This window comes from Nycticebus coucang, chromosome 4 (assembly GCF_027406575.1).
Source record: "Nycticebus coucang isolate mNycCou1 chromosome 4, mNycCou1.pri, whole genome shotgun sequence".
NCBI lineage: Eukaryota > Metazoa > Chordata > Mammalia > Primates > Lorisidae > Nycticebus > Nycticebus coucang.
Genome location: NC_069783.1, coordinates 138,947,883 through 138,961,140, shown reverse-complemented (window position 1 = coordinate 138,961,140; position 13,258 = coordinate 138,947,883). Strand labels below are relative to the sequence as shown.

General features: G+C 44.2%; 1 protein-coding gene across 2 annotated transcripts in view; it reads left to right on the top strand.

The window, feature by feature from the left end:
- Window positions 1-12,140, top strand: part of RNF185 (ring finger protein 185) — a 43,488-nt gene extending 31,348 nt beyond the window's left edge. For both annotated transcript variants that reach the window (XM_053586910.1, XM_053586912.1), the window contains 3 exons: window positions 122-176; window positions 7,335-7,452; window positions 9,850-12,140. In XM_053586910.1, the coding sequence (XP_053442885.1) occupies window positions 122-176; window positions 7,335-7,452; window positions 9,850-9,947 (271 nt within the window). In that variant the 3' untranslated portion in view covers window positions 9,948-12,140. The remainder of the gene's footprint in view (window positions 1-121; window positions 177-7,334; window positions 7,453-9,849) is intronic.
- The last annotated feature ends 1,118 nt before the right edge of the window (window positions 12,141-13,258 follow it).

Here is a 13,258-nt window from a genome sequence, read left to right as displayed (position 1 = left end):
ATTTCCTACACAGGAATGGTGGGGCATAACCCCATCCCTGTTGGTAAAGAGAACCCAGTCCTCACAGGGAACAGCTCTAAGCATTTTGTAATAGACTTATTGTGTACCGTTTTTGTTTCAGAGAGAAGACCCCTCCCCGTCCTCAAGGACAGAGGCCAGAGCCGGAGAATAGAGGGGTAAGGAACATGATAGGAGAAACTTCTAGAAATGAGCCCATGCCTTTAGAAGTTTCCCTCTTGGCCCTATAATTTTTCTCCTTGATTAGAAAAATAGAATAAAATTTATAAAATACAGAAAAGAAAAGAGGGGGGGAAAGTCACTTATAACCATGCTACCCAGAGATAATCACCAGAAACATTTTAGTCTGTTTTCTTTTTCAGTTTTATATTTTTTCTATGTACCTATTTTTAGTTATAGGTACATACACACAAATTTTATAGAGCTATTTATGTGTGTGTGTGTGTGTTACAGATGTGTGTATGCCTTCCTATTTTATTTTTTCATAATATGTGGCTCCTATCTTATAACTATCTTTTAAAATTTTATTTGTCTTACAAATACTAAATTCCTCCTCTGTGCTAGGCATTATTCTAGACTGTGGAGACATATCTGTGAACAAGCAAAGATCCCTGCCCCAATGGAGTTTACATTCTCAGAGTGTGAGACTTTCAGCAGTATATCTTGAGATTTTACATGCCAACAATATTTTACTTAGTGGTTTTATATAGTGTTTTAGTTGTATGGACTTAACATAATTTATTTAATTCCTTTGTTAGACATTTATTTTTATTTATTTATTTATTTATTTATTTATTTATTTATTTATTTTTTGTAGAGACAGAGTCTCACTTTATGGCCCTCTGTAGAGTGCCGTGGCCTCATACAGCTCACAGCAACCTCCAACTCCTGGGCTTAAGCAATTCTCCTGCCTCAGCCTCCCGAGCAGCTGGGACTACAGGCGCCCGCCACAACGCCCGGCTATTTTTTGGTTGCAGTTTGGCCGGGGCTGGGTTTGAACCCGCCACCCTCGGTATATGGGGCCGGCGCCTTACTGACTGAGCCACAGGCGCCGCCCTAGACATTTATTTATTTATTTATTTATTTGCAGTTTTGTCCAGGGCTGGGTTTGAACCTACCACCTCCGGCATATGGGGCCAGCGCCCTACTCCTTTGAGCCACAGGCGCTGCCCAAGACATTTATTTATTTTTTATTTTTTTTTGAGACAGAGTCTCACTATGTCGCCCTGGGTAGAGGGCAGTGGCGTCACAACTCACAACAATCTCAAACTCCTGGGCTCAAGCAATTCTCTTGCCTCAGCCTCCCAAGTAGCTGGGACTACAGGCGCCCTCCGCAATGCCCGGCTATTTTTTTTGTTACAGTTATTATTGTTGTTTTATCTGGCCTGGGCCGGTTTCAAACCCTCCAGCCTCAGTGTATGTGGCTGGCACCGTAAGCACTGTGCCACGAGAGCCAAGCCCTTTTTTAGACATTTAGCTGCTTCCGTTTCTCTATTTTAAAAAGACTCTGATGAACTTATAGACAAATTTGTGAGCAGATTCACTATTATTCTATTAGGATAAATTCTTAGAAGTAAAATTATTGGTTCAAAAACTTTGCATATTTAGGCTGGTTCCGTTGCTCAGTGGGTAAGGGGCCGGCCAATACACCAAGGCTGGCAGGTTCGAAACCAGCCCAGACCAGCTAAAACAACAATGACAACTACAAAAAAATAAATAAATAACTGAGCATGTGGTGGGCACCTGTAGTCCCAGCTACTTGGGAGGCTGAAGCAAGAGAATTGCTTAAGCCCAAGAGTTTGAGGTTGCTGTGAGCTGTGATGCCATGGCACACTACCCAGGGCCACAGCTTGAGACTCTGTCTCAAAAAAAAAAAAAACAAAAAACTTTGTACTTTTTTTTTTTTTTAGATGGAATCTCGAGCTGTCGCCCTGGGTAGAGTGCTGTGGTGTCACAGCTCACAGCAGCCTCCAACTCGGTCTCAAGCAATCCTCTAGCCTCAGTTTTTCTATTTTTGGTAGAGACGGGTATTGCTCTTGCTTAGGCTGGTCTCGAACCTGTGAGCTCAAGCAATCTACTTTCCTCGGCCTCCCAGAGTGCCAGGATTACAAGTGTGAGCCCCCACACCTGGCCTAGTTATACACATTTAAATCACCTGTTAGTCTTTTAAAAATATATAATAATTAACTTTTAAAATGGTAAAGAAATTTTTTGTTTTTGTTTTTCTTTTTTTGTGTCTTTAGTAGGCCTGGGCTCTGTTTGAACCCACCACCCCCAGTGCACAGGGCTGGTGCTCTAACCATTGGGCTACAGGCGGGTAAAGAAATTTTAAAAACCTGGCTCAGTGCTTGTAGCTCAGTGGCTAGGGCACCTGCCACCTACACCAGACCTGGCAGGTTCAAATCCAGCCTGGTCCTCCAAACAATGACAACTGTTAACAACAACAACAACAACAAAATAGCGGGTGTTGTGGCAGGCGCCTGTAGTCCCAGCTACTTGGAGGAAAAAAAAAAATTTCTTTTTTTTTCTCTGAGGCAGATCCTTCTGCCTCAGCCTCCCAAGGACCCAAGTAGCTGTGACTACAGGTGTGTGCCACACTTAGCTAATTTTAAAATTTTTTGTAGAGACTGGGTCTATATGTCCAGGCTGGTATTGAACTCCTGGCCTCAAGTGATCCTGCCACTTTGGCCTTCCAGAATGTTAGGATTATAGGCGTGAGCTACCATGGCTGGCCCTTCATTGAGTTTGTTTGTTTGTTTATTCCCCCTTTCCTTCATTGAGTTCCCCCCCCCCAAGGCTTAAAATTTATTAAGTAGACCTTCATTGAGTTTTGATGCATTGTAATTTAGGTTTGTCTAATTGCAGGATTTTTTTAGTTCCTTCTAGATTATTGCTATTTAAATTAGGCTATAGCGACCATATTTGCATTCTTTTTTTTTTTTTTTCTTATTTGAATTATGGCATCTCTTGAGGATTCCCAGGGGAAGGATTATTGAGTCTGGGATCTTGATAGAAATTGAAGGTCTGTTCTCCAGATTACCTTTAATAATATTATCATTGAACAATTGTTCAATGGCCATCGGTTGCAAAGAACTATAGTCAGCTGTATGTGTTTAGAGCTTTATATGCATGATCTCATTTAAGCCTTACATCAATCTATTTAACAGAAGAGGAAACTAAGATCCAGATAGGTGAAGTCACCTGTTCAGGGCCAAACATACAGGGCTAAAACCAGATCTGGCTGGTAACCCTTCTTTTGCCCACCAGATGACACCACTTTAACCTTCCCAGGCTCTGGTTCTTCATGGAACATTAGCAACTAACAGTAATCAGAGTCCCCAGGAAATTGGAGGCCCTGGCCTTGATGACTGTAGTTTATACCTCTAGGGTTTATAAGCACCTGCAGCTGATGGTGATACTCTGCCTCAGGAACATAAACTCACCAAATGGGAGAACTTGTGGAATCATATAGAACAGCGGTTCTCAACCTGTGTGTCGTGACCCACAGGAACTGTATTAAAGGCTCGCAACATTAGGAAGGTTGAGAACCACTGATATAGAAATGTTGCTGGAAGGGAGGTAAGAAAGTAAGGCCTAAGGATTGCACTGAATGACTCCATAGTTCCTAATGAAACAATTGTACCTTCCCAGGTAAGGCAGCCTCAGTCTCAGGAGCCCTCAGATTCGACCATATTGGGTCTGACTAGGAGGCATTTCTGCAGTGAGGAGATGGAAACTGATTGTTTTCCTTCCTCATACGTTTGCCTTCTTACTAAATCAGCTGTTAGGCTTTATAGGTAGTGCTGCCCAGCAAAAATTTGGAGCTGGATGCCAGGTTGCTTAGTATGAGAAAAGGAGTGGTTACTTTTGTGACTGACAAAAGACTTACAAATGAAGACCAGCCAGCTCTTTGTGAAGAGCCCAGTACTTTCTTCTTTTTATTCTTTTTATTATATTCTAAATCATTTGTTCTAAAAATCTCACCAGGGATGCAGAAGAAGGAAGTACTGTAATCCTAGCACTCTGGGAGGCTGAAGGAGGAGGATCCCTTGAACTCAGGAGTGTGAGACCAGTCTGAGCAAGAGCGAGACCCCCATCTCTACTAAAAATAGAAAAACTAGCCAGGCACTGTGGTGAGTGCCTGTAGACCCAGCTACTGGGAGGCTGAGGCAAGAAGATCCCTTGAATCCGAAAGTTTGAGGTTGCTATTAGCTAGGCTGACCCCGTGGCACTCCTGCCAGGGCAACAGAGCAAGACTCTGTTTCAAAAAAAAAAAGGCTCAGTGCCCAAATAGCACAGTGGTTACGGTGCCAGCCACATATACCGAGGCTAGCGGGTTCAAACCCAGCCCGTGCCAGCTAAACAACAATGACAACTGCAACAAAAAATAGCCAGGCACCTGTAGTTCCAGCTACTTGGGACCTGAGGCCAGGGAATCTAGTAAGTCCAAGAGTTTGAGTTTGCTGAGAGCTATGACGCCACAGCACTCTACTGAGGGTGACATAGTAACACTGTCCCCTCCCCCCACCAAAAAATGATGCAGGGTAAGAACATGCACAGAGAAAAAAACCTAAGGATAATACACCAAACTGACAATGGTTAAAGTGTCTTAAATTTTTAAAATTCTTTGTAACAATATTAAATTCTTTTTTTTTTGAGACAGTCTTACTGTGTTACCTTTGATAGAGTGCTGTGGTGTCACAGCTCATAACAACATCAAACTCATGAGCTTAAGCAATTTCTTTTGCCTCAGCCTCCCAGTAGTTGGGACTATAGGTGCCTGCTACAACACTCGGCTATTTTTTTTTGCAGTTGTCATTGTTTAGCACACCCGGGCTGGTGCATGTGGCTCTCCAGCCTCAGTGCATGTGGCTGGTGCCCTAAGCATTGAGCATGGGCACCGAGCCTCAAAGAAAATTCTTTTTTTTTTTTTTTTGAGACAGAGTCTCACTTTGTTGCCCTCATAGAGTATTGTGGCATCACAGCTCACAGCAGCCTCCACTCTTACGCTTAGGTGATTCTCTTGCATCAGCCTCCAGAGTAACTAGGACTACAGGCGCCCACCATAATGCTCAGCTATTTTTGTTGCAGTTGTCACTGCTGTTTTAGCAGGCTGGGGCCAGGTTCAAACCCGCTACCCTCAGTATATGGGGCCAGTGCCCTACCCACTGAGCCACAGGTGCCACCCCAAAATTGTATTTTTTTCTTTTTTTTGGAGACAGAGTCTCAAGCTATTGTCCTAGGTAGAGTGCCGTAGCATGACAGCTCATCACAATCTCCGACTCTTGGGCTTAAGCGATTCTTTTGTCTCAGCCTCCCAAGCAGCTGGGACTATAGGCGCCCAGCTATTTTTTGTTGAAGTTTGGCCAGGGCCGGGTTTGAACCCGCCACCCTCGGTATATGGGGCTGGCGCCCTACTCACTAAGCCACAGGCGCCACCCTCAAAGAAAATTCCTTTTTTTTTTTTTTTAAGAAAATTCTTATTCGTATCTTTTCCACATTGCCAAATTCTGTCTGCCAGGCTCAGTGGCACATGCCTACAATCCCAGCACTTAAGGAGTTTGCAGTGGGAGGATTGCTTGAGGCCAGGAGTTTGAGATCAGCCTAGACAACATAGCAAAATCCCAGCTCTACAAAACAAAAGTTTTTTTGGCTGGGCATGGTGACTCACACCTGTAATCTTAGCACTCGGGAGGCCGAGGCGGGTGGATAGCTTGAGCTTATGAATTTGAGAACAGTCTGAGCAAAATTGAGACCCCTTCTTTACTAAGAATAGAAAACTGAGGCAAGAGGATCACTTGAGCCCAAGAGTTAGAGATTGCTATGTGCTATGATGCCACAGTACTCTACCCAGGAGTAAGAGAAATCGAGGCAAGAGAATCGAGTAAGCCCAAGAGCTGTGAGCTGTGATGCCCGGCACTCTACCCAGGGCAACAGCTTGAGACTCTGTCTCAAAAAAAAAAAAAAAAAGAGGAAAATTCCTTTAGTGGGGTGCGGTGGCTCACGCCTATAATCCTAGCACTCTGGGAGGCCAAGGTGGGTGGATAGCTTGAGCTCACGGGTTTAAGACAAGCCTGAGCAAAAAGCAAGACCCTGCCTCTACTAAAAATAGAAAAACTGAGGCAAGAGGATCACTTGAGCCCAAGAGTTGGGGGTTGCTGTGAGCTGTGATGCCTCGGCAGTCTACTCAGGACAGCAGCTTTAGACTCTGTCTCAAAAAAAAAAAAAAAAAAGAAATAACATGACAGAATATTTTTTAAAATTAGCCAGACAGAGTGACATACCTTTTGTCCTAGCTACTTGGGAGGCTGAAGCTGGTGGATTGCTTGAGCCCAGGAGCTTGAAGTTGTAGTGTGCTGTAATTATGCCACTCTACTCCAATATGGGTGATAGCATGAGACCCTGTCTCTAAAAGAAGAAAATATTGGGGCTGGGCACTGTGGCTCATGACTGTAATCCTAGCACTCTGGAGGCTGAGGCAGGTGGATTGCCTGAGCTCATGGATTTGAGACCAGCCTGAACCAGAGCAAGGCCTCGTCGCTAAAAATAGCTGGGCGTTGTGGTAGCTGCCTGTAGTCCTAGCTACTCGATAGGCTGAGGTAAGAGAATTGCTTGAGCATAAGAATTTTAGGTTGCTGTGAGTTATGATGCCATGGCACTCTATCGAGGGTGACAAAGTGAGACTCTGTCTCAAAATAATAAAACAAAAGAAAATAAGAAAATGTTAAAAAAAAAATGTTGTCATGTACTTATGACATGTGCGCAACCAATTTTATCTGATAATTTGGGCACAAGAGTTTTTATCTTGTTACTGCATAAATCAGCATAATGGTCCTTTGAAAGCACATATCAAGATTTTGATCTTATATTTTTGGCTAGTTAGAGTTCTAACATTTTTGCTATCACAGATAATGTGTACCTTGTTTTGATGCTCCCTTGTAATTGGCATAGGGGTAATAGCCAGTGTTGCTGCTATAAAGCACATAAACAATGTTACTGCCTAATGTGGGACTCTGGGAAAGAATTTGAAGTCCTAAGAAATTGACTTGTATAAGCAGTTCATGTTGGGTCAGAGCCAGTGCTTCTGTTCCATTCACAGATCCTTAGCTGGGAGCTAAGGCTAGAAGGACAGAAGGGCTGCCAGAGTTCCTCTGCTTTGGGATCTAGAGGGAAGGAGAAGCTGGAAACATATGGCAGACAGTAGTGAGGAGAGGCAGGTGCCACATGCAAGATGACACGTGAGGTATGTTGTACTTGACAGGAACAGGAGAAACCTACTTGTTTATTCTCCTCTTAATTTCATTTCTCCCCCATAGGGATTTCAAGGATTTGGATTTGGAGATGGTGGCTTTCAAATGTCTTTTGGAATTGGGGCATTTCCCTTTGGGATATTTGCCACAGCATTTAACATAAACGATGGGCGGCCTCCTCCAGGTAAGGCCCTATTTCCTTGAGAAATCAGGAAGATATTTTAGTAATTCTGCTTGAAAGCTTCTTATAATTCATCAGTATGTAAGTTACAGATAATTGTCACTACTGGGATTATCAGCCTTTTCAAAATGTTATATATATATATGTGTGTATATATATATATTTCCTTTTTTTTTTTTTCTTTTTTTTTTTGAGACAGTCTCACTCTGTTGCCTTGGGCTGCAGTGCTATGGCATCAGCCTAGCTCACCTCAAACTCCTGCATTCAAGTGATTCTCCTGCCTCAGCCTCCCCCGTAACTCCCTCCCCCTAGTTTTTCTATTTTTAGTAGAGACAGGGTCTTGTTCTTGCTCAGGCTGGTCTCAAACTCATGAACTCAAGTGATCCTCCCAGTGTTAGGATTACATGTGTGAGCTACCTTGCCTGGCACAAAACATCTTAAACTATTTTTAGGTCACTGAGACCAAGTATTAGACACATACAGAACACTTTCTATTCCAAACTCAGGGGATCATCACAACCCTGTGGAAAAGGTATGTGATTAACCCCATTTTACAGATCAGAAAATGCTTAGTAATATTTACCAAGACATACCTCATGTCTATGAAATGAAAAACTATAAACTATGCCCAGCTGAGAAAAAGCCTGATTCTGTGCATGTACCCCCAACTTAGACCATATGGAGTCATGGAAGGGCAAGGCATCCCACCAGGAGTCAGGGCATCTCCATTCTCTGGCATCTCTATCCAGCTTCCTTCAAGACATGCATAAGGCTGGTCCCCAAGCCTCAGGTCTTGGAGGAACGTGCCTAAGTCTGCCACCTACTATTGTGTTTCTCCCTCACCCTGCTTTAGAGTGTCAGCTGTATTCACTGTAGAGCAGTGCAATAAGGTGGGTGCCCTATACTCTTTGACAGTCTGACACCTAAGCCAGGATCCTTACAATGGAGCCTCCACAGAAGCCATGATCAGCTGAACTCTGCTTACGCTCATTGGAACCTGGGCACTGGGCACGGTACAGGGTACAGAAGTGAACAGTCCCTGGTTCTGTCCAGGAAATTATACCTAGAGACAGTAACCCAGTCCTGGTTTATCCCAACTGTACCCTTCCCCACCCTGACCCTTGGCACATAGCAGGTAATCCATTGTCTTTATTGATAGCATGCCTGAATCAATTAGAGCACCCACTGAGAATCTGAGCAATAAGAGATCTTGGGAATGTCTTTTCTTTCCTTAACCACCTCAGAGTTTCTCTTTTGTTCATCTTGTTTTCTTGGAGGAAGAAGACCCCAAAGGGCAGGGTGTGCTCTTTGCTCAAGGAAGAACAGATCTAACTCGGTGCCCATAGCTCATGAGTAGGGCACCAGCCACATACACCGAGGCTGGTGGGTTCAAACCCTGCCCTGGCCTGCTAAACAACAATGACAACTGCAAACAGCCAGGTGCTGTGTCGGGCACCTGTAGTCCCAGCTACTTGGGAGGCTGAGGCGAGAGAATCACTTCAGCCCAAGAGTTTGAGGTTGCTATGAGCTGTGACACCATGACACTCTACCAAGGGGGACATAATGAGACTCTGTCTCAAAAAAAAAAAAAAAAAGGACAGATCCCTGTGAAGGTAGCAGGAACCTGCTTGGAAGGTTTCTCCTCCTAACCTGGTCCAGGGCTCACTCATCCTAAATTCCCCAGTTAAGCAGAGTTCTACAGCTAGGCTAGACTCTGAATCACTTTATCTCCCACCACAATCATCATTTTCCCTTGATGTTTTCCCATCATTTTCCCATGTTTGGTACAGTTTGCCCATCCTGGATGTAGATTCTCTCATACTCCCTCCCCCAAAGTCAGGACAGAAAGCTCTAAATTGCAGCTTTTCTCAAAGCAGAAGTAGAGACCTAGATTCTCACCCCATTTCTGCATCTACCTTAGTATACCTGGTAGGGTACAACTCATTCTGCCTATCTGGAGAGGCTGGAGAACACGACTATAGAGCTTGCCACTAACTCACGAGCCTTGAGATCTTGGGCACATCATACTTGTGCATTAGCTGCTGCTTAATATCCACCAACTAATAACGTGTAAAACACTTAACACATAGAAGATGCGTAACAATCAGCTTTTCTTTTACTATTTCCTCCAAGAGTTTCCTGTTAGTCATTTGGTTTATTTGCACATGTGGGCAAAACCTTTTCATGATAAATTAGAAACCCAGCCTGATTGTTATATTGTTCCACATGTATTTTTTGTTTTCCCTGATATTATTTGGGGTTCAAAATCTTTTTTAGTGTGCAGGATTCTGTTATCATAGAAAACAGGTAAGGACTAAGGCTCTCAAATTCTGGGCTGAATGGGTACTCTGCCCAGCTGTAGGATTCTCACCGCCTGTCTTCTCCTTCTTGTCTCTCCAGCTGTTCCTGGGACACCACAGTATGTGGACGAACAATTCTTGTCACGCCTCTTCCTGTTTGTGGCCCTGGTGATCATGTTCTGGCTCCTTATTGCCTAATCCTGGGTCTCTGCCTACACCTATGGTAGGGCCTCTAGACTGGCGACATGCCACGGCTTCCTGGATAATCCTGATCTCTGGAACCAGTGGGATCAATAACACATCAAGGAGTCTTCTCCATCAGAGGTTTGGAACTCAAGACCAGATGACAAGGACCCCAGTGTCACCACTGCTGTAAACACCCTACTATAACTTCAAGCCTTGGCATTGAGTCCTCTCTCATGGATGACAGCATGAAATCTTGTTGCAGCCAGCTCAGCAGGTTCTGGCTCTGCACAGGGAAGAGATGGAAATAGAGAAACTGGCAGAGTACAATTTCACCTGAATTTAATAGTACAAAAACAAAAAGATGAGCCAAATGGTATTTGGAAACTTTCTTTCATCTCTTTAAATACCCCTTGATAAGTTGCCTCCAAAGCCAGTGGGGGCTCCTTATACAGTGAAGTTCTCCTTCCAAACTCCCCCTCTTTTTCCTCAGCAGAGGTGCAAGAAATGCAAGAACTTGCTATCCCATAAAGATCATAATTGCAGCCCCTAAAGTTGGAGTCATATCATAAATTCAACAGAGAACCAAAGATCTCTTAATGGCTCTGAGCCGTGCTGCTCAGTGTCTTTGGCCCCAGAGAGCAGCTTGAACGTCCTCCTAGTTTCCTGGCATAGATTATCCCTGGTGAGACATGTGGCTTCACTCTCAGATTTCCCACCAGCTTTCCCTATAAAACTATGTGTGTCTGTGTGTCTCTGCCAGAGAGCAAACCACTGATGCAGGGACAACCGCTAGGCTGCAGAGGCTGAAGTGCATCCTCTCCCAGAACCCACCCAGAGGAAACTGGGGGCTTTGTCAGGTCAGCACAGCTGCATATTGAAGACCACCATCCTCAGAAGCCAAATTGTCCTTTGTGAAGTGGTAGGGGGAGGGGAGGCCCTTGATTTCGATATGACTTGATGAATTTCCCTGAAACTCCTTCTACATGTGCTAAAACCAGGCAAGCATGTGACTCCCGTACAAACCCCATATGATTTGTAAAACCATGTAGCAAGGCTTAGGGAGTCCCACCATAATGGTCCATGATCTTCCTTCCTGTGGAATCCAGAAGAAATTATTCATCCCAAGTCTTTGATTTGTTTTTCAATTTTATAGGCCCCCTCCTCTGAATCTTATCAAGGGAGTGTAGTGCCAGGCAGGTAGGACAGTTCACCTCGTGGAATGGTTCTTGCTCTGCCTGCCAGTCCTCATCCAGCCTCCTCCTGGAGATCCCTAAAGGTGGGAGGAGATGACTTCCTCTGAGACGCTGCTCCTGCCTCTAACCCTCAGCAATAGCCAACAAATGGTAGGAAGCCCCCCATAGTGCTTTTTCCCAGATAATGGCTTTGCATACTTTGCAGTAACAAAGCCCTTGAGGAAGATGAAGGAAGCTCTCCCCTCTCTACAATCCCCATCCTTTCTCCTTTGCACCTATCAATACCAGAGTTCAGTGTTTAAACCAAGTATAAAGTATTGAATAGGAGGTTCATTTGCCGAATCCACTGATAGGAATTAGCCATCAGCTGCACAGTGTGCCTGATGGATTTTAAACATTCCTGGGCACCCACTCAAGAGCACTCTTTTTATCATCTTGTGGAAATCCCCAAAGTCAGATTGGCCCCTGAAGTTTCTTTGCCCTAGAGAAAAGTAATGGGATTCCCTCAGTACAGTGGCCCCAACTATTAGAAGAGAGGATTTAAGTCAGACGGGCCCAGCAAAAACATGTTTCCAGAAGAAAGATTAAACAATTGTGGGTAGGAAGATGAATCATTTGGACTCTAATGAAATGACGTGAGCCAGGAGAGCTCCACCAACAAAGGCATCCTTGAAACCTGTTAGCAAAATCAGGATGGCCATATGCCCTTTGATTTTCGAACCTTTCAGGCCTCTACTAACCTGTGAATTGCTGGGGCAGAGAAGCCAACTTGGGAATGCTGACTTGAGCCCCTGCTCCCACCCCTATGCAGGTTCACCACAAATCCCTCTGCCAAGGCAACTTTCCTTTCTTTTGTGTGTGTTTTGTGTGTTCTTGGCCTATACCCTCCTGCCACCCTTGTGGACTTGAACCACAGTCAGAAAATATGTACAATGGCACACCTTAACTAGTCACTAATTTTCACTGTTGTGAAAGTGATTTGATCTAGGATTAAACAAATGGTTTTACATTACTGTGAGCTTGGACTTCTTGTCTGTGCCATGGACAATGAGCAGGTGGGGAGAAGTCACACTGGTCTGGCTTCTGGGAAGCAACTATGACTCCTTGGTAATGTCACACTGAGGATGAAAGTCTTCAAACAGCCATCAGGAATTAAAGATAAGAAGTATAGGCTTAAGATAGCTTCATACACAGCCTTGCCCAAGGTGTAACCTGTTCAACAGGTAGCCCCAGTCCCGACAGGTGCATAGAATTCTTAAGCTTGCCTGTGAAAAGTTGCCATAATGGAGCTTAGCTTATAGCCCATCAGAGACTTTAGGATGATCAGTTACTCATTGTTAGCCTTTCCATATGTTCAGTGATAAGGCAGTGAGCCCTGATCTAAGTCCTTTCCCTGGAGCAGATGTGCCCCTCATCGAGCAGGGTGTGATATGAGGTGAAAGATGCTGGTGAAGTTACTAATCTGGCCCCGCCTCAGGCTCCCCAACATACCAGAGCTGTAGGTCATTCCGCTGAAAAGAGTTCTTTTCTTCCTCTTAGACTTTGACTTAACAGTTATGTTGAATACTTCCTAGATAGAATGGGAATGCAAAGGTTAGGGAGCTTCAGGAACCCATAAGCCCAAAGGCAAATGAACAGTGTTTATGTTTTCAAGGAAAACAAAACAGTAGTAGGACAATTGGGCCTCCATGTATCAATCACCCAACCCCAATAACTAGGCATTAACTCAGGTAGAATATCTCTTGATTGCAGCATCTTTACAGATAGGTTCCTTTCACATTTCAGCTTGTGTTTCTCAGAGTCACCTGAACTTCCTTGGGAGGAACGTGGTTGAGTTGGCTACACCCCTTAGTGAAGATCATGAGGTTAGAGGTAGGAGAGAAGTGGAATATGAGAGAGAGTGAGCAGGGAGAAGAGAGAGACAAGGTAGACCTAGGTGCTTTACTGTAGAACAGAAGGAGAGGGAAAACACCCTTTCTATGTGCAGGATAAGTAAAATCCCCATCCCATTTTTGCTAGCCATGAGATGGCTTGTCAGGAGAGTCCCCTGAATTCTTAATCACCTTAATTCAACATAATACAGTCTTATATTTACTACAGTCAGTGATTTCCTCAGACACTATAAAACTG